Source organism: Dasypus novemcinctus, chromosome 15, assembly GCF_030445035.2.
Source record: "Dasypus novemcinctus isolate mDasNov1 chromosome 15, mDasNov1.1.hap2, whole genome shotgun sequence".
In the NCBI taxonomy this organism is placed as follows: domain Eukaryota; kingdom Metazoa; phylum Chordata; class Mammalia; order Cingulata; family Dasypodidae; genus Dasypus; species Dasypus novemcinctus.
Window position 1 is genome coordinate 18,834,299 of NC_080687.1, and position 17,232 is coordinate 18,851,530.

Here is a 17,232-nt window from a genome sequence, read left to right on the forward strand (position 1 = left end):
ATTTGTCCTGTAGAGTTTCCTAGATTTTGCTAATTACAGTATTAAGTACTGTAACACTTTAAATATATTATTTTGGTGCCCTTCATTTCCTTGATATTTGATTTATGGCAAAAACACATTCTGGGGGTTGTGTGCTTTCATAAAAAGATAAATAATCCAGTTATATATATACATTCTTTTTACAAACATTCTCCCTTTTTCCCCATCTTCCTCTCCTGGGAACCTCCAATCTGCTTTTTATCTCTGCAAATTTGCTATTTTTAGTCATGTAAGTGATATCACACAATATTTGTCCTTTTGTGTTTTGCTTATTTCACTGGGCATGTTTTCAAGGTTGTTCCAAAGTTGCAGCATGTCGGAGAGCTTCATTTTTTCTTATGATGAATAATATTCCACATTTTGTTTATCCATTCATTTGTTGATGGACACTTAGGTTGTTTCCAGCTTTTGGCTATTGTGAGTAATGCTGCTACAAACATAGTGTGTAAGTATCTGTTGGTGACCCCGTTTCATTCTTTGGGTATATACCTGAGAGTGGGAATGTCAGGTCTAATTGTAATTCTATATTTAACTTTCTGAGGATCTGCCATATTGCTTTCCATGGTGGCTGCATCATTTCCACCAGTAATGCACCAAAGTTCCAATTTCTCTGCATCCTAACACTTATTTTTTGTTTTTTAAAAACAGCCATCCTTGTGGTGTGAAGTGGTATATCATCGTGGTTTTAATCTGCATTTCCTTAATGGCTATTGAACATTTTTTTTCTTGTGTTTACTAGCGATTTGTGTATCTTCTTTGGAGAAATGTCTATTCAGTAAGTTTAATCTTTTAGCTAAAAAACAAGCAACCAGTTAGATGGATTTGCTTCAAATTAGGAAACGAATTTGCGACCATACAAACCTCAAGCTGTCCTGCATAACTCTGTATAACTGTGGGCAGCACATCAAAGCAATAGGAAATTATTCTCCAGCAAGGGTGTAGACTGAATAATGACAAAGCTGCTTCCCGTATGTGAAATTATATCTGGTAATTCATGATGAATAGCAGCTAAGATTTATCAGACAATAGTTAAGGACTGTTCTACACCTTTGGAGGGAAGGGCAATTAATTTTTGACAACATCATTGCTTCAGTGACTACATATTCTGATTTCTGTCTACAGAAGCCAGAAGTTCAGATTTTTATGTGAAATCTTTTTTTTTTAATATTGATAAATAGTTCAACATTTTAAAAGTATTTTGTAGGTCAAATATATGGCACATTAGGTGGATCTGACCTGCAAACTATAAATTGTGACCTCTAATATGGATGTATGCTAATTTACAGATAATACAGCATTAGAAAGGATCACCTAGATGCTGAACAACAGAACAATTTCAAAACCAATTAAATTTCAAAACCAATTAGAAATTTCATAGGAATAAGTATAAAATTCTATATTTAGGTGACAAAACTTAAAGTATATTAAGAAATATAGCCTCAAAATAGGATTGGGTGAAGAGCAATCCCATCACTACGGAAGTCCATCCAAGTATAAAGTTGTGAGGACATTAAAGCATGTCCTGTTCCTCCAGGTCAGTGGCTGCGTTTTTGTTTATAAAATCTCATCTCTGTTTCAGATGATAATATCTTTTCCTTTGGAGTAGGGTGTAATAATCCTGGTTCAGTCAAGGAATGGGTAAACCCTGAGTGCTTGAGGTCTTTTTTGGAATTGGCTGTTTTGGAATTTTTTTTCATTTTGGTAAAATTGAAACTCTATTAGAGTTACAGCTCAGACCACCAAGATTCTGACTTGTTCCTTAATATTCACAAGCTCAGGGTTGAGTTCAGTGAAAACTGCTTAAGAGATCCAATGCAACTCACCCTCCAAACTACAAATTTGAACAGGCTACATTAACCAGAGCTTAATATATTTATAGATTTGGTAAGATTTACTCAAAATCTACCTGAACTATTTCTTCCAACTTAAATTAGAAAACATTTAGAGAAGGCAGCCTGGGAGGAATAAAAATGTCTTAGTAGAACATAATATCTACCTTTTAATATGTGATGGTTAGAGGGGAGCAGGTGTAGCTCAGTGGTTGAGCTCCTGCTCTGCACAAACAAGGTCCTGGGTTCATTCCCTGGTACCACCTTAAGAAAAGAAATCTGATGGTTGGAAGAGTCAAGAGGATTGTGCTTCAGGCAAAATTAGGATGTGTGGAAAATATGGGGAGGCCAATTTTAATGCAATATAAAGGGATATTAACAAAGACTCAAATAAGCTCTCTTTAGGAGTATGCTCCGTAGCACTGGAGGTTTTCAAGCAAGTCTTGAATGCTCATTTATTAGAGCTAAAATAAAATTATAATTGTGATGCCTCTAAGCTTTTTGGATTTCAATTTTAAGAATCTATGATTCTTGTTATTAAGACACTATGGGGAAATGGACTTTGGCCCAGTGGTTAGGGCGTCCGTCTACCATATGGGAGGTCCGCGGTTCAAACCCCGGGCCTCCTTGACCCGTGTGGAGCTGGCCATGCGCAGTGCTGATGCGCGCAAGGAGTGCCGTGCCACACAAGGGTGTCCCCCGCGTGCGGGAGCCCCACGCGCAAGGAGTACGCCCGTGAGGAAAGCCGCCCAGCGTGAAAAGAAAGTGCAGCCTGCCCAGGAATGGCGCCGCCCACACTTCCCGTGCCGCTGACGACAACAGAAGCGGACAAAGAAACAAGATGCAGCAAATAGACACCAAGAACAGACAACCAGGGGAGGGGGGGAAATTAAATAAATAAATAAATCTTTAAAAAAAAAAAAAAAAGACACTATGGTGGGAGGCAACGTGGCTCAAGTGATAGGGCTTCTACCTACCATATGGGAGGACCCAAGTTCAATCCCTGGGACCTCCTGGTGAAAAAGAAGAGAAAGCATGGCTGAACTGCAAGCCAATGCCCATGTGGCGAGCCAGTGCCTGTGCGGCAAGCCAGATAGATACAGAGGATCACACAGTGAATGGATACTGACAGCAAAAACAACAGGGAGGGGGGAGGAGGAGGGAAAGGGGGGAATACATAAAAAAATCTTAAAAAAAAAAAAGACACTATGGCTTTACTGACATGCAATTATCAATGAATGTAAGTCCCAAAAAGCATGAATTTGCCATTTCTATATTTTTTAACCATAAAATGAAGGTCAACCTTCAAATCTGTGAAGAACCATGGTGGGATTTATCAAAATTGCAACATTTTTCTCCTAAATGATCTATTCAGAACCAAGCAGATTATGTTTTCCTACTGTGATGGCTTGGAGCTATGTACACCAGAAAAACATGTTCTTAAACTTAATCCATTCCTGTGAACCCACTCTAAGTAGGACCTTTTAATGAGGTTACTTCAGTTAAGGTACAGCCCAACGCAATCAGAATGGCTCTTAATCCTTTATAGGCAGAATGAAATTCTGACAGATAGAGAAAAAGCCACAGATGGAGCATGAAAGTCAACAGAACTCAGGAGAGAAGGGAGAGGCCAGGAGAGAATACTATGCGCAATGCCAAGAAAAGGAACATCAAAGCCAGCCCAACTATGAGAATCTGTGAGCAGAAAGCATTGCCTTGATGAGTCCTTGATTTGGGCTTTTCCTAGCCTCAAAACTGAGCCAATATATTTCCACTGTTTAAGCCAACCCACCGCATGGTATTTGTTGCATAGCCAAAGAAACTCAAGCACTTATATTCCTTTAAGCTACATCTTGTTTCCAGGTTTATTTATTTAGAAATATACTTTTTCACTCCCTGCCCTGCCCCTCCTGTTTTTGCTGTCTCTGTGTCCATTCGCTGTGTGATCCTCTGTATCTTTTTTTTTCTCTCCCCTTCCCTCCCCCGCCAGTTGTCTGCTCTCTGTGTCCATTCACTGTGAGTTCTTCTGTGACCGCTTCTATCCTTATCAGTGGCACCAGGAATCTGTGTTTCTTTTTGTTGAATCATCTTGTGTCAGCTGTGTGTGCGGCACCATTCTTGGGTAGGCTGCACTTTCTTTTGCACTGGGCGGCTCTCCTTATGGGGTGCACTCCTTGCGCGTGGGGCTCCCCTATGCAGGGGACACCCCTGTGTGGCACGGCACTCCTTGCACACATCAGCACAACACGTGGGCCAGCTCCACACGGGTCAAGGAGGCCCGGGGTTTGAACCACAGACCTCCCATGTGGTAGGCAGACGCCCTATCCATTGGGCCAAGTCTGCTTCCCTATTTCTTCTTTTTTTTTTTTTTTTTTCCTTCTCTTCTTGTCTTTCTCCTCTAGGATTCACTGGGATTTGATCCTGGGGACTCTGATGTGGAGAGAGGTTCCTGTCAATTGCGCAACCTCAGTTCCTGGTATCTGCTGCACTTCACCTTGACTCTCCCCCTTCTCTCTTTTGATGCGTCATCATCTTGCTGTGTGACTCACTTGCATGGGCACTGGCTCACTGTATGGATGCTTGGCTTGCTGTGCAGGTACTTGGCTTGCCATGAGGGCACTGGCTCACCATGTGGGCACTTGGCTCACCATGCGGGTACTTGGCTTACCACGCAGGCACTCGGCTCGCCAAGAGGGCACTGGTTCACCGTGCAGGCATGCTTCTCTTCTTTTTCACTAGGAGGCCCCAGGGATCGAACCCAGGTCCTCCCAAATGGCAGGCAGAGGCCCCATCACTTGAGCCACATCTGCTTCCCTGTTCGCAGATTTTAATATTTGATGATTATTTGAATATTTTATTATAGGTCTTTTTTTTTTTTTTGAGGTACCAGGGCCCAGGATTGAACCTGGGTCCTTGTATGTGGAACTTAATCACTGAGCCACATCAGCTCCCTGAATATTTTATTAGAAATCCAATGAATTCACCTTTAAAATTATGGGAAATTTCAAATATATATTAAAAATAGAAACAGTATTATAAATGATATCTCCATCACCCAGCTTTGACAATTACCAATACATAAGCAGTGTTATTTTATATATACTTTTACTACACATCCCCATCTCTGATTATTTTAAAGCAAATCTAATTATCACATCATTTCCTTTCTAAAGATTTTAGTTTTATTGCCAAAGGACAACTTTGAGCCTTTTAAAAATAAACATAATCCAAGTACCACTATCACATCTAAAAAATCTAATTCCTCAATATAAAAAATTGTGTTCACATTTCCCTGATGTTTTAAATGTTTGTTTGAAATGGTGAGTAATGTCCAAACATCACGAGTGGTTGATATGTCTCTAGAGTTCCCCTTCCATCTTTTTCCCCTGCAGTTTTCTGTTAAAGAAACTGAGTTATTTGTTCTGCAGCTTCCCATGATTTAGATTTACCTGAATGCATCTCAGGTTGTTTAAAATGTTCCTCTGACCCTTGAATTTCCTTTCAATTCATAGTTAGGTTTAGAGTCTTGATCAGATTCAGGTTTGTATTTTTCTTTTTTCAGTACTACTGCTTCATAGATGGTGCTCTGTACTTCCATCAGGAAATAAACAATGTCTAGTTCTCTCTTTTTGTAATGTTAGCAGCCACTGACAATCATTATCAAGACTCCTTAGTTTATCAGGAGTTAAAAAATGGTGTTATTCTAATGATATCAATCTTTCTTTGATAGTTGGAATACTTCTATAAAGAACTTTCCCTTATCAACAATTTGATTATCCTGAAATATATACTGTACAGTAAAAGCAAAACAAATGCTTGTTTTCCTATTTGCTAGTCTGCAGAATAATGAAGTGGATCTCTGGAATCCTCTAAAAGTGATTAATCAGATTTTTAAAAATCACTATGAAGTTATGGGTTTAAATATTAAATGTTTTAATACATTAAAATTATCATCCTTGTTGATGCTTAAATTGTCCTTTCTTTGGTCAGAGAATTTTTTTTGGGTTGGCTATTGAGTCCTTTTGTTATGATCCCAATCACTTTTTCTTGAGCTTTTTTGCTCTTTGCTATGACAAGATATTTTAGGATCATATTTTACATTTCCTGCCCAAGACCTAGAATCACATAATTTCCCACAGAACAATTTCTTTGAATGGGAAATGGTATTTGGAAACCACAATTTGTATATCAGAATAGTTCAATGCTACCAGGTTAGTCTGGTTAAGCTAAAAAAAGTACATATATTTTAGAAAATTAAAATACCTCATGAGTTTGTTCTGATATGTTCAATTAAAAATTAGGACTACAGCACTTTTAAATTAATTTCAATCTTACATCTTTATCAGTTCTTAATGATATATAATTACTATTTTGATTTATCCCACAATACACACACAACAGCTTCAGAACAACAATACCAGCACTGTTACCAACTTTGGGATTACTGAAACAGCTGAAGTTCCCCCACCCTTCACCCAATTATTTTTTGTCCTTAGGATATATTTCATTAAAGATGTACAGACAACTTATTGTGTTTATTTATTTATTTAAAAGATTTATTTATTTCTCTCCCCTTCCCCCCCCCACCCCGGTTGTCCGTTCTTCTGTGTCTATTTGCTACGTCTTCTTTGTCCACTTCTGTTGTCATCAGCAGCAAGGGAATCTGTGTTTCTTTTTCGTTGCATCATCTTGTCAGCTCTCTGTGTGGGCGGCACCATTCCTGGGCAGGCTGCACTTTCTTTCGAGCTAGGCGGCTCTCCTTACGTCCTTACTGGGTGCACTCCTTGCGCGTGGGGCTCCCCTACGCGGAGGACACCCCTGCGGGGCAGGGCACTCCTTGCGCGCATCAGCACTGCATGTGGGCCAGCTCCACACGGGTCAAGGAGGCCCGGGGTTTGAACCACAGACCTTCCCACAGACCTTCCATGTGGTAGACGGACGCCCTAACCACTGGGCCAAGTCCACCGCCTATTTATTTTTTTAAAGATTTATTTCTCTCCCCTTCCCCCTCCCCCTCCCCAATTGTCTGCTCTCTGTGTCCGTTCACTGTGTGTTCTTTTGTGTCCACTTGTGTGTCCACCCGGAATCTGTGTCTCGTTTTGTTGTGTCATCTTGTTGCATCGGCTCTCCGTGTGTGCGGTGCCATTCCTGGGCAGGCTTTACTTTTCTCGCACTGGGCGGCTCTCCTTACAGGGCACACTCCTTGCACATGGGGGACGTGGGGGACACCCGTGTGTGGCATGGCACCCCTTGAATGCATCAGTGCTGCATGTGGGCTAGCTCATCACATGGTTCAGGAGGCCCTGGGTTTGAACCTTGGACCTCCCATGTGGAAGGCAGATGCCCTATCCATTCAGTCAAATCTGCCTCCCAACTCATTGTGTTTAAAAGTCACTTGAAAAAGTTCCTGAGTGGCTACGCTACCACTAGATATACAGTTACATTTCCTTAATTTCACTTTCTTTACTATTTTTACTGATTTAAAAATATACATTAACAAAGTTACAAAGTTAAATCAATAGTAACATCTGATTTACCCCTCTCTTTTTCCCCAACATATTAAAGTACTCTTTTTCACTCCTAGTTAATATCAATAAGAAAAAATGGCAAGATATCCAACTTTTAATATATACTCTTTCTCTCCTCCATTTTTGGAAATTTTACTATATCTACTTTGTCAGAGCACCCTTTGTCTACTATATGGTTTCCCTAATGATCACTTAATCTAAGTTCTACAGACAAAATAAATGTAATGCTCACCGCCAGTCTTTAAATCAAAATCTCTCAAGTTATTTTGCTTGTCTGAACCTTGTTCTCTAATAGACTCCGCAGGAAGGGTTCTTAGGAACAATATGCTCTGAGTTCTTAAGTGGTCATAGTTTGTTTTTCTTTATACTTGAAGATCACTTTATCTAGGTATAAAATCCAGAGTTCATCATTTTCTTCCACTTTTTTTCTGAGTATTTTAAATATGTGACTCCATTATCTTCTGGCTAAAGCACTGGTGATGACAAAGTAATTTTTTAAGTCAGTAATTTTACTAAATTGTCTCTTAGTGCTGGCCATTCTGAATTTATTCTCTTAGAAATGCCATGTGTCCTTTCAACATATGGTTTGAATAATTTTTATTTTAGGAACACGTTCTTGAATTGCAGCTTGATGTGTTTCCATTGCTTTAATTTTTGTATTAGTCAGGGTTTTCCAGAGAAACAGAATCAACTGGAGATGTATGTGTATGTATATATAAATACTAAAAGATGTATTATAGGAATTGGCTCATTTGACTGTGGCAAACTCCACAGGGAAGCCTGAAAGTTGGAAACTCTAATGAAGGTGAGGTTAAATTCCTCAGAATAAGCAGGTTGGCTGAAGCAGAGCTTCTTTGCTGAAATCCTCGTTCTGGTTTTAAGGTCTCCAACTGATTGGATAAGAAGATTTCTCTCATTGCAGAAGGCACTTTTCTTTGTTGACTTAGATTTACTCCATTATATATGCAATCAACTAATGATTTAAATCCATCTATGAAACACACAGTAAAAATCAAGCCAGTGCTCGCTTAACCAAACAACCAAACACCATCACTTAACCAACTTGACACATCAAACTAGTCAACACAATTTTCTTCTTTGGGATTCCTATTACACTTATGTTGGCTGCTCTTTGTCTATGTTATAAATCTTTCTATGCAATCCTTTGGATATTTGTCCAATGGAAAAAAAAATTTAAAGTTCTCACTTCTTCTATTTCTCTTAAGGTATAACCCATGTTTCTCTGCTTCTGCTTCTTCTAGCTTACTCTAAATTTCTGAAATAATTTTCTTTTACGGCTAATTCTTTCCCAAGTTCTGTTCTCTTTTAACTCCTTTCTATAATTATCTTATTTCTGAGTTTTTCTGATTTTGTTTTCTGTTGTTCTTTCATAGCTTCTATCATTTAAAACCTCAGTTCATTTTGAAATATAATAGTCTGTTTTGTGGGCATGTCTATTTTGGTGGATTTACATTGCCTCAAAATATATTATTTGGCTCATTCTCTCTTCAGTAATAATAAATTGGTATGGGGTTGGCCTATAATCTTTTATTTTGCTTTTTAAGGCAAATAAATTTTCCTTTGCTTTAACGAGAAAGAGTAGATCATGATTGCTTTTCTAGGCTTCATGACTCTAGGGTTCTCTTTTGTTTTCCCAAAGTAACAGAAAATATGACCTCATTCTTTGAAATCTTGCTCCTGTGCTCCCCTCTTCTACTTTTTAAAATTTTGTGGTAACATATAAATAACATAAAATTTGGCATTTGAACCATTTTTAAGTGTACAAGCCAGTGGCATTAAGTATATTTATGTACTTACATGCACTATCACCACTACCCATTACCAAAACTTTTTCATCACCACAAAAACTCTATATCAATTTCTCCCCACCCAACCTTAACTTCTAATGTATTTTCTGTCTCTATTAATTTTCTTATTCCAGATAGTTCATATATATGGGATTATACAGTATTTGTCCTTTTGTGTCTGGCTTATTTTGCTCAGCATAGTGTTTCCAACTTATGTATCAGAACTTCATTCCTTTTTATGGCTGCATAGTATTCTATTGTCCAGATGTGCCATGTTTTGTTTATCCATTCATCTGTTGATGGATACTTGGAATGCTGTCAGTTCTGGGCTATTGTGAATACTGCATGAACATTAGTGTACAAGTATCTATTCAAGGTCCTTCTTTCAATTCTTTGGGGTATATACCAAGAAACAGAATTGCCATGTCATATGGTAATTCTGTTTAACTTTTTGAAAAACCACCAAACTGTTTTCCACAGGGGAGGCATCATCTTTCATTCCAACCAACAATGCATGATGGCTTCAATTTCTCCACACCAGCATTTATTATTTTCCATTTTAAAAATAAGAGCTATACTGGTGTGTGAAGTGATCTCTCATTGTGGTTTTGACAAGCATTTCCCTAATGTCTAATTATGCTGAGCATCTTTTCACGTACTTATAGGGAGCATGCCTTCACATGCTTATTGGTCATTTGTATGTCTTCTTTGGAGGACTGTCTAAAAACCATGGTTTTTAAATGGTTTGACCTTTTTTTCCCCCTCCCCCTCCCACACCCTGCTGTTTTTGCTGTCTGTGTCCATTTGCTGTGTGATCTTCTGTATGTATTTCTTTTTTTGTCTTCTCTTTTTTCTCCTCTAGGATTCACCAGGATTCAATCCTGGGGATCTGATATGGAGAGATTCCCTATCATTTGTGCCACCTCAGTTCCTGGACTCTGCTGCACTTCACCTTGACTCTCCCCTTCATCTCTCTTTTGATGCACCATCCTCTTGCTGTGTGACTCACTTGTGTGGGCACTGGCTCACCGTTTAGGCACCATGCAGGTACTCATGCGGGCACTCGGCTTGCCATGCAGGCAGTTGACTCGCCATGTGGGCACTGGCTTGCCACGCAGGTACACTCTCTCTTTTTCTTTTTTACCAGGAGGCCGTAAGGATTGAACCCTGGTCCTCCCATATTGAAGGCGGAAGCCCTATCACTTGAGCCACATCTACTTCCCGGCTTGTTTGTCCTTTAACTGTTGAGTTATATTCCCTCCATTTTTATCAGGACTTTTTTTTTCTTTTTCCCACCATTTCTGTCCTATTTAAAATCAGATGCTACTCCTAGCAGTTTCTCTTCAATGTGGGGTCACTGAAGGCAGCCTGAGTTTACTTTTAAGAGTTTATTTGGGTAAAACGTCTGTAGTACTATGAAACTGTGGCACATTTCAGACCCCTTACATTCAACTATAAATTGCATCCTCTATTACCCCCTCTCAGTTTTTGTTGCTATTCTCAGATTGGCCTGCAGTTTCCATGAAATACAGTTGCTGATTCCTATTATCAGAGCTATCAGACATTCAATTGCCATCTCTCCACATTCTCCTGTACAAATGCTGACACAGTAAGGGTCCTGGTTCATGGTATGCTCATCTGCTTTTATCTGGGGACTTATTAGGGGAAAATTTTGTCACATATTTTGTTTTAGATGTTGACTGTATAGTCTTTGTTTGCTATCCAACTTGCATTCCCCCCCTCCCCCAAGTTGGCCCCCTCATCTGTCTGCTGTTTGCACACTGTTTTGCTTGTTTACTTGTTTTTTTTGCTCATTGCTCATTTTTGCTTTCTGTTTGCTGGTTGGTTGGTTGTTTTTAGGAGGCACTGGGAACCGAACTCAGGACCTCCCATTTGGGAGGTGAGTGCTCAACTACTTGAGCCACATCCACTTCCCAACTTGCAGATTTTATGGTGGGATACTATTAGACTCAAAAACTGCTATGCCATTTTCCCAGAATTCTCTTGAATTCCTTTTTTTTTTTTTGTAAGTTACATATCTTAGCTTTTTATGCAATCCTAAGCTTATACAACAGATTTTATTTCTACCTGCCTTTTTCTGTTCCTCAATGTAAGTTTTTTTATATTCAGCAAGTCAAATTCCATCTATTTTTTCACCCTGACCTATCTCTATTTCCTTAATACCATTAAAATATGTCACCCAAATTTTTATCTTTACCTCTTTTTAAAACTCTTAACTAGATTTTATGAAAACTTCAGAACATACTAATAAAAAAACTAACAAGAACCCATCCAAAGAGAAAAATACTTAAAATGATCATTCAAAAATGAGAAAATTTACTCAGCTAAAAACTACCTTATATCAACAAGAGAGCATTCCAAAGATAATCTTCCCATTGTCTTTAGATTTTCTTGAAGTTCTCTTAGACAGTTAATATTCACTACCAGTTCAACACCAACGTCATACAGCAAGACCTATGAAAACAATAACAGTTAAGTCTATGGAAACAGTTTTCTGCACTTCAAAACAGTTTTCTGCAAACCAAAAAGTATAATAGAATTTTGGATTAAGATTCCGGGAAATAAATGTAAAATCATTCACTTTCTCAATTATAATTTTAACTGCATTTACCTCTACCAATGTGTCTGTAACCAGTTTGATGATCTGGCCTCTTCGCCACTGATTTTTATCAGGGATCTTAACAGCACAGTGCATTTCATTTTCCCATTTGATAGGTTCCCATTTTGAGTTTTCATAAGCAGCTACCATCTTTTCTTCTAAACTATGTAAAGATAAAAAATATTAACTTTCTAAATCTTTTCTTATATTGTAACATGACATGTCTTCTACTGTTCTCCCGTGCTCATTCTACCCCAGCCAAACTGGACACCTTGTTCTTGATTTAATATTCCAAGCATATTTCCACCTCAAGATCTTTGTTCTAGCCATTAACTCTGTCTGAGATAAACTTGCTCAGTTATCTACGTGCTTTCTCTCTATTCCTTCTGGATCCATATCAAATGTTTCTGTCTCAGTAAGGTCTTTCTTGACCATTTAAAAATTGCCTTTCTCCCCAATTGCTTTTTTTCTATGCACTTATCACTACCTGCCACACTAAATATTTTATTTTCTTTCTATGAGGATTTAAGCTCCATGATTTTTGCCAGCTTCCCTAATACCTAGAATACTGATTGTCACACAGTAGATGCTCAATAAGTATTTGTGGGATGAATGAATTCTAATATAGTGAAAACAAACAATAAAGATACTATTTTTATACTTTTAACCATTATTTAAGTAGTTTTGCTACTTTTAAAACTCTATATTTAAGATTCCTGCATTTTTGAAAAAATATAGAAAGAAGACTAAGATCACATGCAATATATGTTTTCAATATATGTTTTCCTTATATACCTATTAAGTAAGTTTTCTGTTAATAACCACTGAACATAAATCTTCTCAGGAGAGATTACATTACAGATATGCACAGGCAGTTCCTTATTATAAAGTGACTGGAAATTTTCAACAGGTAGAGATTTTGCAGACACAGGATTTAAGTTGTTTACTTCATTTGCAATAATTTCTTCTGGAGAAGGATCCCATACTTCAATATGCTTTTTGGAATTATGTTTGAGGGTATATCTGAAAAATAATAAAATGCATTAGCAAAAAGAATAGCTTGCAAAATATTTTTTTGTATTTGTTTAGATGTAGAGACAAACAAGTTTTAGCTATGATTTACTGCTTCCTAGCTTTGAATTGTTTTAGCAATTTTAGTCATGTTTTTAAAAAAAAGGGGAAGCAGACTTGGCCCAGTGGTTAGGGCGTCCATATACCACATGGGAGATCCGTAGTTCAAACCCCGGGCCTCCTTGACCCGTGTGGAGCTGGCCCATGCGCAGTGCTGATGTGTGCAGGGAGTGCTGTGCCATGCAGGGGTGCCCCCGTGTAGGGGAGCCCCACGCGCAAGGAGTGTGCCCCATAAGGAGAGCCACCCAGTGCGAAAGAAAGTGCAGACTGCCCAGGAATGGCACCGCACACACGGAGAGCTGACACAACAAGATGACGCAACAGAAAGAAACACAGATTTCTGTGCCGCTGACAACAGAAGCAGTCACAGAAGAACATGCAGCAAATGGACACAGAGAACAGACAACCAGGGGAGGGGGGGGGGCGGGGTGGGGGGGGAAGGGGAGAGAAATAAAATTTAAAAAATTTAAAAAAATAAAATTAAAAATAAAAAAACTTAACTAAAACCAAAACCAAAGCAAGCACAAAAAGAAAAAAGGAAACTAAACTGAAAGCTAAGTTTTCTATTTCAAAAACACAATTTAAACTACCAGCTACGTTCACAATTTCACTTCTTCTGATTGATACTATGTACTCACAAAAGATAGAAGAATTATTCAGTTTATTTAATAACTTCAATATTTCTCCTTGGCTAAAAAAGCATTAGCCTCTTTGCTAATGAAAATGTAAGTGAAAAAAACTGTTACTAAGAAGCAAAATTATTGAATCCAGATTAGACTCTAATCACAGATAATCAGGTATTTTTTATTTCTATAAAGTAAAGGGAAAACTTCTTTTCACAGTAAGCGAAGTATTCAGCTAACCAAGGTAACTAACAATTTTTGTTGCTAAATCTAATGGATAGTTTTCAGTACTTTGTTAATTTATTTTTCAGGACTAGCTATTCTTTCCTTCTTGAAATGTTGTCTTTCTTTGGTTCCTAGTTTTTCTTCAATTTCTCTAATACCACTTTTTGGACTTCTCTTTCTTTCATATAAGTGATAATCTTCAGAGTTGTATTTTCATCAAGGGACTGACATATATGATGAGAAGGATGATTTCATTCATTTCCTCGCCTCATATACCATGTATATGCACCAACTTGCATCTCTACCACTGAGCCAGATCTCTTTTCTGAGCTCCAGAGCCATACATTCATATCCTTCATTCAATTAATATTTACTGGACATATACTATGAGATGCTAGAGATATGGCAGTGAACTAAATAGGCAGGGTTTCTGTCCTCATGGAGGAGGATTGAGAGACTTACATAGGGAAACGGACATGGCCCAGTGGTTAGGGCATCCGTCTACGACATGGGAGGTCCGCGGTTCAAACCCCGGGCCTCCTTGACCCGCGTGGAGCTGGCCCATGCACAGTGCTGATGCGCGCCAGGAGTGCCGTGCCACGCAGGGGTGTCCCCTGTGTAGGGGAGCCCCACACACAAGGAGTGCACCCCGTAAGGAGAGCCACCCAGCTCGAAAAAGTGCAGCCTACCCAGGAATGGCACTGCCCACACTTCCTGTGCCTGTGCCGCTGACAACAGAAGCGGACAAAGAAAGAAGACGCAGCAAATAGACACAGAGAACAGACAACCGGGGGAGCGGGGAATTAAATAAATAAATCTTAAAAAAAAAAAAGCGGCGACAACAAGCGGACAAAGAAACAAGATGCAGCAAATAGACACAGAGAACAGACGGGGGGGGGGGATTAAATAAATAAATCTTTAAAAAAAAAAAGAGACTTACATAATTACACAAATAATACATTATAATTATGGACAAAAGGAAGGAAAAGAATAAGGGCATAGGCCAACAAAATCTAATCTAGACTGGGGGTTAGGTAAAATTTCTCTGATATTTCAGCTGAGATTTAAAAAGGATAAGTAGTAGTTACTTACGCATTCCGGGAACTAAAAGAAAATGTGTGACTTTGACTCAGTAAACCAGATGGCACAAGACTTGAGGTAGGTAGGGGTTAGATATATGGACAACACTGACGGATGGTGGGCATTGTGTATAATGCAGTTGAGTGTCTAGGTTGTGGTACTTGACATTTCTTGTCTTCTCATTCCTTAGGTGAACAGGGTGGGCACTGACAAGGGAACTTCAAATTCTGCTTTGAGGATGGGCTAAATACAATGAAAACGTGGGTATAGTTGCAGTTGTCAGACAACAGGATTCCGGGTTTGGGAGGACAAGGAGATTAACATGGCTACCAGAATACTAGAGGAGGATTTACTGTGAAACTGAGTTTAAGATTTGAGATCCCTTTCTTGCATAGGTCCTGAGATAGGTCAAAGCAATGTGTTTTTGTGAAATGTGCAAAAGTAAAATATCCTTAACTGAAATTAGGTTAAGACCATTGTCTCTTTCTAGTCCCATTTTCCCTCTGTCAAATTTGTCCTTGTCTTGGTACAGGCTACAGCATTTTGAGGATCTGGCTAAGTGGAAGCTGAGTTGGGGCTACAATTAGTTTGGGTTTAGTGGAATATAATTTTGTGGTTCATAACTGCTTTCCTACAGAGTTGGCTATTGCTAGCCATCTGAAATAGGCATACATTTCAGAAATATTCCTATCTTCCTGGTGTCACAACATGAAAATACAGGGCCCAACATAAAACTCCTAATTCACCAGTGCCCAGTGAGGACACTGGAGATAAGCTGTTAAATGAGTAGGGTGACCACACCACTCAGTTCATGCCTGTTGTCCTCGCACAACAGTGCACTTCTTTCACTCTTAAACATGTTTGGGTAAGAAATTATAGTCACCCTATTAGAAAATATTATAAATTCAAACTGTAAGATTCATAATTACACAAGAAAACTTGAAATGTCTTAAAATAGTATATTTACATACATATTTATGCATATAATGTATACCTGTACATATGTGTAATATGTACATATACATGAAAAAAAAATGATTTCCCTAAAACTGACTCATTTAAAAATTTACATAGCATTAAATTTGAATTAATTGTATTGTAGATCTGAGAAAAACTCTCCTAATCAACAAAAAAATTTTAGCCAACCATGCTAGAGAAAAGACTGAATTAATTTTCTATTCCCTGTACAGGGAATATATAGCAAAATCTGGCATCTGAAGTGGGGATCAGTATAAGCTAAAAAAATGTAATAATAAAAAGCATTTTAAGATCAACTTGTACTTTGTAATGCTTATAGATTACATTGTGTGTGAGCTTTGAAAATCTATTTGCTGTGATTTCTTTTCTCAGTCTACATATTACTTTTGCTTATTTAATCTTTATTTATTTATTTATTTCTCTCCCCTTTCCCCCCCCCCCACCCTGGTTGTCTGTTCTCTGTGTCTATTTGCTGCATCTTTTTTGTCTGCTTCTGTTGTTGTCAGCAGCACGGGAATCTGTGTCTCTTTTTGTTGCGTCATCTGGCTGTGTGAGCTCTCCTGTGTTGGCAGCACCATTCCTGGGTAGGCTGCACTTTCTTTCGCACTGGGCGGCTCTCCTTACGGGGCGCATTCCTTGTGCGTGGGGCTCCCTACGTGGGGGACACCCCTGCGTGGCCCGGCACTCCTGGCGCGCATCAGCACTGTGCATGGGCCAGCTCCACGCGGGTCAAGGAGGCCCGGGGTTTGAACCGCAGACCTCCCATGTGGTAGACGAAAGCCCTAACCACTGGGCCAAGTCCGCCTCCTGCTTACTTAATCTTATAGTTAGAACTTTGTATTTCTTTTTCTTAAAGAGGATCTCCCATATTATATAAACTTAGCCCACGCATGAAACCCGGATTTGCCCCTGCTGAGAAAATGTACAAGCAGTTCAAGGTGAGTAAATATACCTCTGAACTCTTTTCTTGTGACTGTGCCTGTGTGATCCATTTTCCTTAGCTGCTGCAATGTCTCAGACTTCACCATGTGTTCTGGTTCCTATGTAAACTTAACCAGCCCCAAACTCACCCAAATGCAGAGGCCCCCTGACCACAGCATGAGTTCTGTCACTCAACGACTTCTCCCCCTTCATATGCCAGAGGCACTACAAATATAACGTGTCCACAGCTACTGTCATCTCCACTTGGCTCAACAAACACTGCTCCTCCTTCCTTTGTTCCCTATTCTATTACCACCCACTTGGTGGTCTAGATCAGCAATCTTGAAAGTCAGTCTCAACTCTGACCTCTTTCTCACCACTTCTAAACAATAAGTAGCAAAGTTTGGTAATGTTCATCATCTTAATATCTCATAATCTATTCATTTTTTC

The 17,232-nt window shown here is 38.9% G+C and overlaps 1 protein-coding gene across 3 annotated transcripts in view; it reads right to left on the reverse strand.

The window, feature by feature from the left end:
* RNF17 (ring finger protein 17) overlaps positions 1-17,232 on the reverse strand; it is a 106,547-nt gene that overhangs the window by 35,071 nt on the left and 54,244 nt on the right. For all 3 annotated transcript variants that reach the window (XM_058276356.1, XM_058276358.1, XM_058276355.1), the window contains 3 exons: positions 12,620-12,847; positions 11,837-11,987; positions 11,561-11,679 (listed from right to left, as the gene is read on the reverse strand). In XM_058276356.1, coding sequence (XP_058132339.1) covers positions 11,561-11,679; positions 11,837-11,987; positions 12,620-12,847 — 498 coding nt within the window. The remainder of the gene's footprint in view (positions 1-11,560; positions 11,680-11,836; positions 11,988-12,619; positions 12,848-17,232) is intronic.